Source organism: Falco punctatus (assembly GCF_963210335.1).
Source record: "Falco punctatus genome assembly, chromosome: 3".
Classification (NCBI taxonomy): domain Eukaryota; kingdom Metazoa; phylum Chordata; class Aves; order Falconiformes; family Falconidae; genus Falco; species Falco punctatus.
The window spans coordinates 68,650,570-68,666,202 of record NC_137582.1 but is presented as its reverse complement, the minus strand read 5'-3'; the positions used below and the strand labels follow the sequence as shown (position 1 = coordinate 68,666,202).

At 37.7% G+C, this 15,633-nt stretch overlaps 1 protein-coding gene across 3 annotated transcripts in view; it reads right to left on the bottom strand.

Annotated features, from left to right (window-relative positions):
- Positions 1 to 15,633, bottom strand: part of ZNF407 (zinc finger protein 407) — a 355,347-nt gene that overhangs the window by 133,703 nt on the left and 206,011 nt on the right. For all 3 annotated transcript variants that reach the window (XM_080381215.1, XM_080381213.1, XM_080381214.1), the window contains 2 exons: positions 11,770 to 11,853; positions 2,353 to 2,473 (listed from right to left, as the gene is read on the bottom strand). In XM_080381215.1, the coding sequence (XP_080237341.1) occupies positions 2,353 to 2,473; positions 11,770 to 11,853 (205 nt within the window). The remainder of the gene's footprint in view (positions 1 to 2,352; positions 2,474 to 11,769; positions 11,854 to 15,633) is intronic.

Here is a 15,633-nt window from a genome sequence, read left to right as displayed (position 1 = left end):
AATTATATTTTAAAACAAAAAAAAAAGAGAAAAAAAAAGGTGAGAGGGGTGGATAAAGAGAAAAAAAAATACTTGCCAACAAGTCTGGCTAATATCCCAGGCCTATGGAAACTGGCAAGCACAAATAGGACTGCTGGGCTAATAAATACAGCAACCCCTCTACTAACTCCTCTGCAGCTACAGAGTGCCTCGCTGCCTCTATGAACTTGCAGCAGCAGCAACAGTGCTCTGATTCCTGCATCCCTGCCAGATGGTTTTCAGCTGAGCTCAGAACAAATTTCCTGCAGAATCAAAGCTTCATCAGCTGGTATCTGTAGAGATCAGCCTCCAAAGATTAGGTCAAAATTGGCCTGTAAGGGATGGAAACTAACATTCCATTACCATGAAACATTTATTTTTCAATAATATAGTGGCAGGGAATGCTCAAAAATTTCTTGTTAATCCTGATAAAATTAAAGTTATGCTTGCTTCTTCTCTAATAACCTCCAATACAATAAATTACCAGTAAAAAAAATGGCATTTCTATCCCATACAGAAAACTGTCCATCCAAAGAAAAATGATCTCCCATCTTTTCACTAAACAGAGCATTAAAGTTACACATTTTGTCATACTGAGTGAGGGAATTACATCCACTCATCGCATGTGTGTAACAGGCCCCAAACTGCAAACTAATTCACATCTACAGTGTTCCCCCTCCCTAGGGTCTTCAGGCCAGGAACTCAAACCCACTGTAACCCACCTCTCACTACTTAGTTCTTTAATAAGACTATTCCTTCCAATTGGGATAGTTCATTACAGTGGATGCCCACAAGATTAAGCCTCCTCAAACATGTAGCATCAAACATAGCACACTATTGCTTGTATGCTCTCACTTGACTCAACACAGGCCTTTTAAAACAACCACTCTGCAAACACAAACCCATCTTTCTTTCTTAGGTGACTTACTGAAGCCGACAGAAACATTTAAGAAAAGAATAGAAAAAGAAAAGAGGAAGAAAAGAGGAAAAAAAAAAAGAAAATAAGCGAAGCAGGGGGACCCTTAAGGTAGCAGCACAGAAACGGAAGCCCCCACCCCACTGAGGTTATCAAATTCAGTTCTCTGCAGTTCTAGGCATTGATTTAATGGGTGCTCAATACAGAAGAGTTCACACATTTGCTCCACATACACAAAGCAATGCAACAATTTTTTTTTGTACAGATACTGCATGATCACTGCAGAAGCCTTCTGTACAGAAGCTTTCTGTAAAGCAGCTCATAAATAGCATGAAACCAGGTATTTTGAGAGCAGCTAGGCTTTGTTTTATAATCTTGTTTTAGGAAACTACATTGAAACTTATACTAAAAGAACATTACAGTTGTATGCTCAGCATTAAAAGAAAATATAAAACACTATAGTGGTATAATCAAATGTTTAACTTTCTCTTGCATGCATGCATCACAGCACATGCATCTAATTACATAATCATATGCCATTTATCAAATATAATACTGATTTTTAAAAAACATTTTGCACATCAACTCTTGAAAATTGCTCATTAATAACTTCTATGAATTCCTTTATAGTACATACAGAGTAGCCACCTCACTGCAAGGTATTAAAAGTATTCAAGAGTGTAGAAGCATGTTTAAGAAGAGTAAAGAACCATTTAAGAAGCATTATGAGATCATTTAATAAGTAGTCTATAATGAACCAAAGACACATGGGGTGAGCACCAGAAGTAATCTCAACTGTCCATGCATGAGATTTTTGAGAATTTAATCTATAGCCCTAAAAGGATGGGTTTTAGTGGTGCAACATGGGAGGCCTTGCCACGCAACAAACCCTACAGCCAACTCTCATCCAAACACCCTGGCTGGCAAGGAGAAGGAAAACTGGAGCAGAAAAACAAGACTCTGCAGCACTGTAACTAGCTCCAGTTGCTTCCCCCTCTAATAAGTGTCTGGTGAGTATTTAGGCTGCTAAGCCTTTTAGGAGACTTTTCCTTTCTTGGTGAAATGGTTGCAAGTCAACCGAGAAAAATTTCAAAACTGCAACTGATTTGAAAAGGCAATGCAGATAAGCAGCCTCACCATGGAGAGTTCTAACAGACACTAGAGCAGCTGTGAAACAAACACTCAACATAAGCACTGCAGTGTTACGACTAAAAGGTTTCCCATCATTTGTTTTTCTTTATAAAGTAATATCTAAATACTGAAGACTAAGTTTTTAAATTTAGCTCCTAATTTAATATGCAATTACTGCTTCCCTGATGGTGTTTTAATGGCAATATATTTTTACTGGTGACTTCAAATGAACCTCATCTGATCACCTTAACCCTTCTCTCATCATGCTTTAGTTAATGACTCATTACCTGTAGTCACACCAGGGACATCTGTAAGGCTTTTCTCCAGTATGGACACGCTTATGTCGTGTCAGATGTGATTGCGTTGTGGAAGCGAAGTTACACTCATCACATTTGAATGGCTTCTCTCCTAGAAGGTGACAAAGGAAGACAGGCATTATTGGTTTTCATCATCAGAAAGGGAAGACAAGTCTAGATTTCTGGCATCTCCCTTGAGACAGATTTTAGTCCACATATATCTAACAACCACAAATACAAAATAAATTTCCAAATACAATGTATTAACTGAAAAATACTATTACTATGACAAATACACATCTATTAGTAGTCAGCTGATTTCCCACGTGTTGTTACACAGCAGCAAAAAGGAGGTGAAAGAAATACACTGAAATGGCAATCATGTTACTGGTTCTTATTTCATAAAAATATCATCAGGTGACAGGTATTCCTCTCACCCTATACCTTCTGTTGAAGCTTGAACCCTGAAAGCAACACTGTTAAGAGTCAGAAGGTGAAAAATCAGTCTGAAGCTTGTATTTAGTGCTTCTCAGAAAGGATCATCTCCAGGAAGAAACTTTGATTTTGTCTCTGGTTCTAGATTTTTCATCTTATCCGTGAAACAACACACGTAAACCAGAACTGAGAATATGAACCAGAACTCAGTGCTCCATTCCCCCTCTCTTGCCTGCTACCCTTCTGCCTTTGTAAATCTTTTCTGAACAGTGGGCCAATTTCAGCAGAAGAACTTGAAAGTTTAATGGAAAAAAAAAACCCACAAACCACCAAACCTACAGTAGGGCAACAATTTTTTCAGAACACTACAATTCAGTCTCTGCTGAACATGCAACTGCAGTGAAAATTTCTAAAGATGAAGAGAAAAAAAAATCTCTAGCTTATAAGTTATTATGTGAAAAGAGTACTTGTCCTTCCAGTGGAGGGGTCACAGAATCACAGAAAGGTCAGGGCTGGAATGGACCTCTGGAGATCACCTAGTCCAACCCCCTGCTAAAGCAGGTTCACCCAGAGAAGCTCGCACAGGATCATGTCCAGGCAGGTTATGAGTGTCTCCAGAGAAGGAACCATTCAAAGGGCCCACCCCACACCAAAACAAAAACTCTTGACAGGTACACATACTGCGATGCCTAGCTAAGACACTGGCATTCCATTTTTCCAACTGTTCACTGCAGAAATATTCTGTGTGGCTTACCATGTAACTACCACACATGTAATTACCATTTAGGGAGGAAACAGGTTTCTTTTTGTATGCAGAAAACAAAAGGCAGCTCCTAACTGAGGTGATCTTGACTGCGTTGTGCAAGCCTTCAGAAGTATTTATCCTAAAGACTACATAAGGAATGAACATCCCTAACTTAAGAAGTTTGCATAAAACTGCCAGGGATGGACACCTACTTTGTAGACTGTTCAGAGGTCTAGAATAGGCAGTTTCAAAGTTGAACCCTAAGCCTCTTAGCAGGTACAATTTGCAGTTTTTCAGACTGACAGGAGACACGTCACCAGCAGAAGACACATCACTAGCAAAGGACCATGTCTCCAAGCTGGATTTTTCAAGCCTGCTTAATGCATGAAACACTCAAAAGACCTCCAAAGAGACTTCACTAGAATTCTCAGAAGAGAGAGAAATCTGCATTTTTCACTCTTGGAGACTGTTGGGTTTTTTTTCCTCCCAAAGTAAAAAGAAACGCAAGGTCCTTGGGCCTGAAAAGGCTGTAACACTGTTCAGAAAGACAACGGAGCAGCTTCTGAAAGCTCCATAAAGAGTTGGAATAATGGCTTTTAGCAGCTGCTGGAAAGAATACCCGCCACTATTTTTCATTTATTGTTTCATGGGACAAGGAAAGGTGAAGGGGCAGGACACAATGCAGAAGCCTCTATGCTGGACAAATTGAGACTGCTAGAAAGTATGTCTTTCCTGCCTCAAATGGGGTTTTCTTGTCAGGCACTGACTCTCTGCTCTGGAGAAGCTGATTCTTCCGGCAGCTTGAATGGTACTGGCTGCTGCTTCAATTAAACTCTCTAGGAGGCCATAGACTCCCTAGCAACGTAACCTGTTCTTGAACTGAAGGTTTCCCGTGCCTGATTTATTTTATCTTCTAGTATTAAAGAAGATAGCAACGTTTTCAAGCCTAAGTAGTAAAGCCACAGGTATTTTAGATAACATACATACTTATTTTAACTGCTTTCATTTAAAATGCATTAGAACCTTGCTAACTTGCCCCCTTGTAAAAAAGGCAGATCCGAACTGAAAGGAGATTTTTAGTTTGCCATTCAGGGGAGGATGGATCAGGTAAAGGTCTGCTGCTGTGCTGCGGCAGGGCCAGCGGGGCTGACAGACGAGTGAGGGCCAGTGGAAGCCAGGAGGGCTTGCAAATTCCATCATGACCAGAAGAAAATTGATAAACATTGTCCACTGCTCCAGGAAGTTTCTCCTTAGGAAATCCTTGTGGCTAACTGCTCCTGTCAAGTGGACTATGTGTAAATCTCACTTGACAGTAAATACATTACAGCAGCACCACACAACAAAAGCCAACTAAACTGGGAGGAAAAAAGACTGCCTAGCATGGCCTGTAATTCTTAGCAGCTGCACATGGGCAGAAGTATTTATTTTTATGGAAAAGGAACCAGGTTGATAAGTACAGTTGAAAAAATCTGAAAGAAGACTAGACATTTATTTGAGTTGGGGGGTGTTGAAGAGTATATTAGCTCTAGCAGCAGTACTTTTATTTATTTGTTTATTTATTTAAGATTTCCACAGATCTATTCATTTAAGTATTTTTGTCTTCCTTATCTTTGGGCCAGAATGCTCTTTATCAGCCTTTGTGTCCCAATCTTCCTTCCCCCCGTGCCGCTCCCAACCATTTCAGGCAAAAAACTTAATTTTGTTTTTATATGGGCTGCCATTAAATATTCCAGGATGATTCACCCTCACCCCCAGTCAAGGATCTAATTAAACCAAGAATAAAATAACACAAATCAAAAAAGCAATGCTGACAGTATTTTTAAAACACTAGGCAATAACTATAAAATAGTGTATCCAAAAATGTGTGAGTAAGGACAAAGTCGGTGTATTTAAAGATTAATAAAGGTAACCCACAGCAGCCCCCCCACCCCCACCCCTTACCATCACAGAAGACTTGACTGTGCCTTACCTTCTCTAACTTTTTAAATAACAAACTGCACGAAAAAGGACAGCTGTCCCCAAATGACCCCATGGTTAACAAGCTCTGTGGAGGGGAGAAAAGTAAGGACCCCCTGTCTTTGGAGGTTTTTGTTTTGTTTTTAACACAGGCACTTTCAAAAAGCTACGTTTCCAAACCACAGGATCACAAAAGAAAAAATGGCTTTGCTTTTTTGACAATACTGCATCTGCAAGCAACTTCTGAAGTGCATCAGTTAAGTCACCTAATTTTAGCTCCAACAATCAAAGTTTGGGAAAGCAACTGATAAAATGGTCAGATCATGGGGAGCACCAGTCTGTACAAAAGCAGTTATTAAGCCTGCTGCTAACCAGTTAGCCTTGTCAGCTCTACCCATTCTGCTTTTCCTAAACCATCACGACAAAGGCTTTCTCTTTCTCTTGCCTCTCCAAATTCTGCACTGACTTCTTTTAGCATCTATCTTAGCTTGCCTCACTCCCAAAATACAGCTTTTTCTCTTTCCTTCTTCCTCTTTTCTCTGATTTTCTCTCTTTTGAATTCTCGGTCTTTGATGATGAGATTTTTAGGACACAGAGCATACCTTAGTACAATCATGAATTTCTTTGTGCAATTATATACTTAATGTGTACTTTTTAAAGGAAAAATTAAATGACACAATAACAAAAAGTGTAAGTCTGGTAATAGATGTTGATTTGTGAAGTGAATGTTTTGTTTATAATCATGACTGTCCAGATTATTTCTATCTATAGACTATATACGGCATTTATATGTATGTGCTACTGAGGATCCAGCTTTCACATACGTGAAGAAAAAATAAAATCAAATGGTGCATTCAATTTTGAAGTCTTGAGCAACTAATCAGAATCTTAGTAAGATGCAAGAAAACTTAGATCATTCGTCTCAACAGGAAACTATTGCTTTTAGTCCTATTTGTCTGTCACATGGTATGTTGAGCAGCACAGAAAGAATCTTATGACCTAAAGAATGAGTAGACCACAAAATACAGCCATCTGCTTACATGTTACAAGATTTTTTTTCTTATTTCCAACTATTTCTAGTGTTAAGGCTGTTCCCCGGAGAAGCACTTACAGTCTTGCTAACAAAGCCTGAAGTATATTAAAGTAAATTCTGTTTGCTTTTAGTCTGGCCAACTTTTTTGCATATAAGGCATATAAAACTAAGTACATCCTTGATCTCTTGCTTTCTTATGAGAAACCCTGTAGATGCCAGAGGATCGCTCTTCCATAGCAAAAAATGATTAACATTTATATGCTCAGAAATGGGAGGAACACTGTTCCAGTAGACAATTTCTTTTAGGTAGAGAGAAAGTTTTAAGATACCCAGGTTTTTGCTGTCATTTCTGGCCAAACATTTGCTATAATCAAGTTCCATGCTCTGCTGCAAATGTTGGCATAAATGGAAAAGGAAAAACAACACAGATCCTCTCCAAATTTCACCTCTCTTCCTGAAAAGAGCAGTAAGTCTTCTTACTGTGCTACATCTTCTGTGGTATTCAACATCATAATTTTTTTAAGCTGTGGTGGGGAAGTTGGAGGGAAGAGGCTACATTATACATTAAATTCAATGCCGAGTAATGTAACTACATATTAAAGTCAAAGAGCAGTTCACATGAGAAATAGAAACACAAAGTGAGTCACTCATCTGGATAAAAACACATATATTATTAAATTTTCTTTCTTTATTACATTGACCTATAAATGTCTTGAGAAGCGCAAGACTGAAATGAGTGAGCAGAAGCAATCATACAAACAGTGATCTGTACCATATAAGCCACCATCTTCAAAAATTCATGAAAATACCTGAACAAAGACAGAGTCTTAAGCAGTTCCATAGGCTCAGTGTGACTGTCATAGAATGCTGTGCACAGTAGGTGTACTGACCCTCTAATGCTCTACTACTGTAATGCACTTCTATAATCCCCAGGAAGACTCCACCACAACCAACATAGGAGAAGCAAATATAGACTGCCATTGTGTAGAAGATGAGGATGGGGCTTTTGCAGTTTGCAGGAGTACAAGGCAACATTAAAAAAAGAATCTCATGCCAGACAACACAGGCTGTGACTGATCAGCACTGTTGGATTGAACCAGCTACTACAGCACAAAATGGAAGTTTACTAGGAAAAATGTAGAAGGGAAAACTAGAGTGATATCAAAAAGCAGACAAAGGAGGAGAGCAGAACAATAACAACAAGAACATAAAAAAAAAAAAACATTTTAAAATGAAGAACTAAGTGTTTTCATGTTTTCAAATCAAGCCAGAAATAATTACCCTAGCTTGTTTTTTCTCTCTTATGCAATTTCCTAGTTGAGCACGATGAAGGCAAAATATTTAAATTATGTGATATGTTTCTTTTATGTGTGTGTACATGTTTTTGGTCGCTGATTTAGGGGTTGTTTACTCTTTTTTTATTATAAAATTCAGATAATTGCACAAATACTTTGTGGAATTCAACTAATGCTAAATTCAGCCAACACTAAAATTTGCAACATTATTTATCTTCCTAACTTCAGGCAGATTTTCTCACTGGGACAAAATATGAATAATAAAAAAAAATGTTTCAGCGTGACTCAAAAGATGAAAATTTTTCCTCCTAGTCATGTTGCAGCACCAGAACTACAGCATATACATTCTTGCAGCAACGCAAGCTGGCCCTTATTTACCACACAGCACCAGCTGATACTGCAATTGGTCTGAGTTTCTTAAGACAGTTTATGCTTACAGCCTAGGCAGCCACAAATGCTGATTGTAAAGAATTTGACAGAGACAGAGATGTAAGTATTCTTTACACTGTGATAAAATTCTGGTCAAACTCTGGGCCACTCTTAAAGTTTCCATTGACTCAATTCACAAAATAGAAGATCAGGCCAATGCCTGTATTTACGTAGCCAGTGAAAGACTTGCAAAATTTCATACATTGATTCTTGTAGAATAGGACTGGAAGAAGATGCATTCAGATAATTAAAAAATGCTAGAACATTTTACCAGGACAAAATCAGCCGAAGACTTAGAATATTCTGTGTTCAAAGCGTACACTTCTCACAGGACCAGATCAGTCATTAAAGTCATGACGTATTTAACATAGAATAAAAATGTCAACTGGTGAAACACCAGTGATCCCTTGATAGGTCAAATTATTTTTTTCTACTTCACAGTTCTACTTTACAGTTGAGAAAGCCTGTATCAAGGAAATCTGTATGTAGATGCATCATGTTTGCAAATAAATTGACTATAAACATTTTTCATGTCTTAAAACTAATGGCTTTTTCTTTCAGTCTAATGTTCTTGTACTTGTTTTCATTTAAAAATCAAAAACATGCTTTCCAGGGATAACATCCTATTTACCAAACTAGTCCCTACAGTTTGCTTCACGAGCTACCAGATCATGCCAGCCTTTTTCATACTGAGCTATACTTTATGTTCCCTGTAATATTTCCAAGGAAAGTGCATCTTTCACAAGGTAAAGGTATTTGTATATAAAAACAGGTTCATCTAAAAAGAGAGTAACAAAGGAAGAAATACCAGAATCAAGAACATTAAAAGGCTAAGTGGCTGGTCCTACAGCCAGTCCTCTCATGTCAAATATCTATCAGCAGCTGAACATTTCTCTTGGGTGTCAGGACACCTCAGGCCTTGAGGCTGGGACAAGAAGAGGCTTGTTAAGCCGGTTAAGACTCCTCAACTACATGTAAGGATTTGCTCATTTGCCCTTGAATCAAGGGTCTGTGACAGGTGATAGAAGTAAATCTTGGATTGGAAGATGTTCTATGTCAGCCCCCTAGACAGCTTGTATTACAGTAGGGAATTATTTAAGCCATTTAGACTATTTTTGATACCCATCCCTTATCAAACCTGATTGTAATTTGCTTTGGCATTCTGCTCTGGGAAAATTGTCCCAGCTGAGGACACAGAAGAAAAAATACAGGTACAAAGAGGAGTGCATGCAGCTAAGGACTGAAAAAAAGTTGTGCAATGGATGAAAATAGAAGGGAACCCATGAAAGTGCAACATTGCAGGCAAAGGTGGATTATGTCATTCTCCTGGAAACAAACAGAAGCCACAGATAATTTTTCTGCTAAAGAATGATCTCTGATTGTTTGTGCCACAGAGGCAGATAAATGCCAAAAAGACAGATCCCTCTGCCTCTGAGATACTGTCCTGTATAACATAAAGTTAATAGCAAAGTAATAACGAGCTTCCAGTCCTGACATAAAATATAAAGTTATGCTTGCTAGATGCAAGCTTCATGATCTATAACCTGTGAATCCCTGTGACCATAGCACAAAAGTCTCTACCACACTGGCAAAAGAAGAGCAAAAAGCCAATGGAAACCTGGACAGCTTTTCAGCAGGAACACACCACGTTTTCAGCCCAATTTTGCACATAAACCAGGAAATAAAATATTTTTTCTATTGGCTTGTGGCCTAAGGATATAATAACTATAAAAATATAACCAATAATAAGGGCTTACATTTCATAGAAACCGGATCTGCACTCACGTAATAGGTAGAGACAGGAAGGTTAAAGACAAGAATATGAATTTCTTCCACTTTACCATTCTGAAATGACTGGTTACCATTTGTATGGCTGCACTGGTTATGAGTCCTAGACATGTACACAATGCCAGTGCGCCACATGGTAGTTCCCATCCCATTGATAACAACAATTTATTTCTGCTAAAGAAAAAACATATTTTTCATTCTTAGCCCATATTTGGTAAACGTCAGCCAAGACGAAGATTCTTCGAAGCTCCAGAAAAATGAAAACTGTTAGTTAAAACTGAAGCATTCAACTTCCACTAGTTGTAATTGCTCCTTTTATCATTCAGAGAGTGTAATAATAAGAGAACTTAGTATACTTACTAAATGCCTTTTCTTGGACACTTTAAAAATACAAACTTCCTGCAGTGAATCGGAACTGACTGTGGCAATACCCTCACACAGATGTATGTTTCTTGCTACCAGAAGAAAAGTTCTGGAATTATGATTACTAGTTAGGGTTGCAAGCAAAATTTGGCCCTGTATTTTTACTTTTTTTTTCTTTTCTTTTTTTTTTTTTTTTTTTTTTTTTTTTGCTTATGTGTTTCAAGATATTGCCTGACCAGCACTGAAACCCCCACCTTTTTGAAAGCGTCAGACTTTCCTCCAAATATGGTTGCTTTAATAAACTGAAAACAGGGTGGAAAGAATGGCTTCAGACTCTCAAGAAAGTGAGTAGCTGCCTTCCAGGAAATTACGCACTTACGTGGTGTATGTCCTGAATCAAAATTAGTTTATTCAGGGACATCATAAAATCTCCCGCTGATATTCCTTTACAAAATCCATGGAAAATTCATGATGTAACAACTACAGCTTCTCATTTTTTAGCCATTTCTCTCCACTGTACATTAGACAATGGTCACGACTCACACAGCAATTCCTGACGATATTACACTATCCTCACAATAGTCAGTAAAACAAAAACCACACTGGCTTAGGCAGCAACACTTCTGCGTCTGTTTGAACAACATCTATTCAAATAATCAAACACTTACATGGAACTACTAAAAAGCACAATTAAGATAAAATGTATTAATAAATGTTTAATAGTTACACTTTTCCTGGTCTTCTGAAACTAAGAACCAATTTAATTTTATCTAATATTAAATTTTTATAACCAGGTGGTAGGAAAGCTTTACTAATTCTGGGAGAGAAATACTGCTTTACATGCCAACCATGTGGTAACTCTTAAAGTTGCACCTATTAATTACAAACTATCTTAAAATTACAAAAGGGCAACTGAAACAACACTAGCTTTCAACTATGTCTCAGTCCAAAATAATGGATTAATCTATATGTAGTCTCTAATTTTCACCCAGGGACATTCTAGCAGACTCTTGCAAAATCTTCACAGTAGGTAATCTATTTGGGCCTTGCGAAAAAAAAAATAATAGTAGACTTAGCATTCATTTAAAGAAGAAAGCCAGTCTTTACAATTCTACTTCCTTCAGAAAAAACACCAAAAATACCCTCCACCCCCCCAAGCAATTATTCAAAGTCCCAGCTACCAAATTTGATGCAGACCTTGGGCATACTGATTTGATTTTACAAAAACGAGAAAAAGAAAAGTAAACAGTGAGCGAACGTACTATTTGTGCTGTAACATGGTATTTGACTTGCGTTACTCCCCAGTGCAGAGGAACTCCCTTGCTGGAGAAAATACAGCAAAGAGTAAAGACAGCTTTACTGACCTGTGTGCTGCCGCCGATGCTTGGTGAGGGCATGACGTGTCCCGCCGGCAAAGCCACAAAGGTCACAGAGGAACGACTTCTCGCCTGTTGCAACAATAAACAGATGAGGGACTGCGGAGGTCACAGATCATTAAAACATATCTATCAAGGCTTTCAGGGTTACTAATTCCTCCAATCAAATGTTTCCATGTAAATATGTCAAATGGGAATGAAATTACCACTGCGGTTTATTGACTGTGATAAAATCTGAAAAGCACCACTGAACATAATTACATACTTGTCAGACCCATAAAAATTAGCTTTATTATCAATGGAATGGTTTTGTACAACTTCATTTCTGTTAGATGTCTTCCAGATGGGGCTGCTTTATGCACTTGAACAGTTTTTATGCATATCCTGATTTTTTACAATTCCCATACATCTGGCCTTTCTGTGCTGAGTAAAGATTGCCTGGAAAAAAAGTTAATATACTGTATATATGATTCTGCTTAAATAAAATATATTGAATTTACTAACAAATTAAGGGTACTGAGAAATTTTCAACAGACTGGATCACAGTCATCTTTAGTTACCTTCTATTTATTAATAAGTATTAAATTATTTTCTTGAATATACAGAAGAGCCCAGGCAACAATAAAAGCCACATTATTCAGTACCAGTGGCAATTCAGCACTGTTTATGTTTCTAAAGTTTTCATGACATAAAGAAAACAGGTCTGGGGATTGCTACTGAAACTGCAGCAGAACTCATATTGTTCGTCTTCAAATAATTCTTCATTCCAGACCTCTGGACCAATTTAAGAGATTTTGGCAAGCTCAACACTCATTAAAAGTGTGTAAACACTCTCTTTAGTTTGGTTTTTTTTTTTTTTTTGGTTTTTTTTGTTTTTGTTTGTTTGTTGTTTGTTTTAATAGAAGCTAGGATTGTGCCCCATTGTCTGTAAATACAGTCTATCATTTCACAGCAGTATTTTTACTCAATATGTACTAACATGCACAGCAATCTTAGCCCATGAAGGCCATATGGAAGGTCATTACAACTTAATAATGCTAACCTTAGATACAGACTCAATGACCTCAAATAAGACTGAAATTTTCAAAATATTTTTTTTTTTAAAGAATTGCATTAGTCTTTGGAGCCAAATTGTCTCTTTTCACACTAACATAGTGGAGAGCGGGCTGGTGGGGCCATGATGTGGAATTCATTCCCCGTGGGGAAGGAAATTTAGTTTCTACAAAAGATGGCTGGGTTAAGAGGTCAGGTTTCAAATTTCCAAGTCCTTCTGTGAAGACAGAGAGATGGAAACCTCCTTGTTGTTTATTCTCACATAACCAGGCAAGCTAATTCGTGAACTTTCTGGAAAAACACAGTGCCTCAGTTAACTTCAGATGCCATTAACATAAGCAAGAGACCATCTTGTGAGTGGGAGCTCCCCATAGAGCACCAGAGAGACCAGTTTCCCTCTCCCTCCACTGCCTCCATGTAGGCCCCAGTGGAATCCCAGCTCCCCACCCCAGTTGCTGCAGCATGGGAGTCCTTGGGCCCTGTGCTACAAGAAGGAAAGTAATTCCTTCAAAGTTTCTAAGGCAGCCTGCTCTAAAATGGGATCATAAAAATGCTGATTAACCTCTACCAGGTAGCTAGGCTATGAAATGTGATTGGAACATATTAATCTCCATTTCAGAATAAAGGAAATGGTGTATTGTTATTTTCTGCACCTAAATCTTGGTCATGAAAAGCAGACTGAAACAGGATTTCGGGATTTCTTGAAAATTTGGTCCATTGATGAGAGTATCCCAAGGCAGTATCTAAGGCGTGAAATAATTTGGGCACCCCCCTTTAGGAGTCAGCTCTAGCCATCTGTGATTACAATTGAATTTTAAAAAACCCAAACAAACAGAAATATCAGAATGGAAACTCATCCTATCACATGAAGAATGCATATGTGCAAAATGATGTAACAAACTCCAAATTTTACTGCAAAATATTTGTCAGTAATATTATTGCTAAGGTTATACATGATTTTTATACAGAGATTTCTGAATAATCTCTTTCTTTTGGTGTTTTTTGTTTTTTTGTTTTTTTTAAATCAGAATCTTCGGCATGTAGCACTTCATCAAAACATCAAAGAAAAGGAATAGAAGGACTACACATAATTCTTAATTATAATTAAATATTAATTTAATTAATAAATTTTAAGTATAAATATTTCTAAGTAGCTGCAATGCCTAACACCCCAGCATAAAATTCACACTTTAAAGTTAAATGCTGTTACATGCCTACCAAGAAATTGCTCGTCATCTATATATTGCCATAAATTAGCTCATGTTGCATTTAACGTCTAGGAGCAAGCTTCAGTATGGACTGCAGCTTCATACACTAACGAGGACACAGACTACCCATACCATCTTTGCAAACTCATGGATTAGCTAGGTAGTTTATATTTGGGCCTTTAGAACAGCTTCTTGAGCCACAGAGAAATGATTCAAAACCAACCAACAGCTTTAAAATAGGGAAATTGATCCATTCCATACAATTATTTGCCAGTTAAATATTCCACACTCCTCTAGGTCAGATCTGGGAGCTGTCATGCAGGCAGGGCTCTTGAAGGAGTCAGTGAGGCTTTGGATCTGAAAACCTGAGACTGGAGGAGGTTTGGTCCCTGCTTTTTAAGCTCCAGAAAGGTGGCGATGTATTTGATTTTTTTGCAACTTTCATTTTCAGGGACATTAATAAATTAATTACCTTATTTGTGTATGTATTGTGGTATATGCATAAATACATGTATCCACACAGACACACAGAGAAAACTTCATCGCCTGTGACTTTAAGTTCAACTTCACACCATTTCCTAGCCCTGAAGCTTGATGTGGGTTGAATCCCTCATATCTAGGCAAAATACTTCATCTCATGTTACGGGCATGTATTGATATATAGATGTATTTTACATTCTTCTGGATATGCTTAACAATTTTATCATTTCAACTTCAGAATTTGCGACTTTAACTTTTGGGAAAATGTAAAGGCAATATTTCACTTGCTGTACAGGGGGCTGATCTAACTTGCCATGTTTATATGATAGCAGAAATGCAATAGAAAACGGTCCCTTTCTTAACAACTTGAATTAGTTTCAAGTGTGCCATTTTGCATTCAAATGTAGAAAGACACGGAAACCAATCCTTTATTTTCTATTAGAAAACAGCCACTGTCCCCTACCTCTCATTATGGTGCAGACTACAAGACCTAACAACAAAAATCCATATTATTGATCTAGCCAAGTCTCCACAATTATTCTTTAGAAGGAAACGCCGACAATAAATTACATCTGCACTGGCTTTTCATCTGCTGTTCGATATAAGTGATCTCTCAGGGCAGGCTGGAGACCTTAAATCGTCAACACCCTTGTCAAAGAAGCTAAGGAGGCCTGGGCTTCCCACAAACAGCTTTGGAGGAACTTTTAACCTACAGTTTCAAGCTATAGCATGGATTTTTAGAAAATTGGGGAGAATCTGTTCCGGAATAATAAACAAATATTTTTACTTCCAGTGAAAACACTGGGTTTGATGTCTGTAAGTAAATGGCCGGGCTGTAAGTACAGCATGATTTTTCCAAGTCTCTTTTTCCCTTTCTCAACCACACACATGTCTAAGTTCCTAGAAGAGCTCAGATAATGTAATGTCAACCTTACACCGCTTTTCTTTATGTACTATAATTATATGAAGCCTAATAGAATTTCAAAATCTGCATTCCATACATTTATTTCTTCTGAAACCAATGTCACATATTGGTTGTATGAAAAATGATATTTACTGTTATTAGCACTGAATGGTATTTTTAAGGACTTCGGCATATTTCACAGGCACT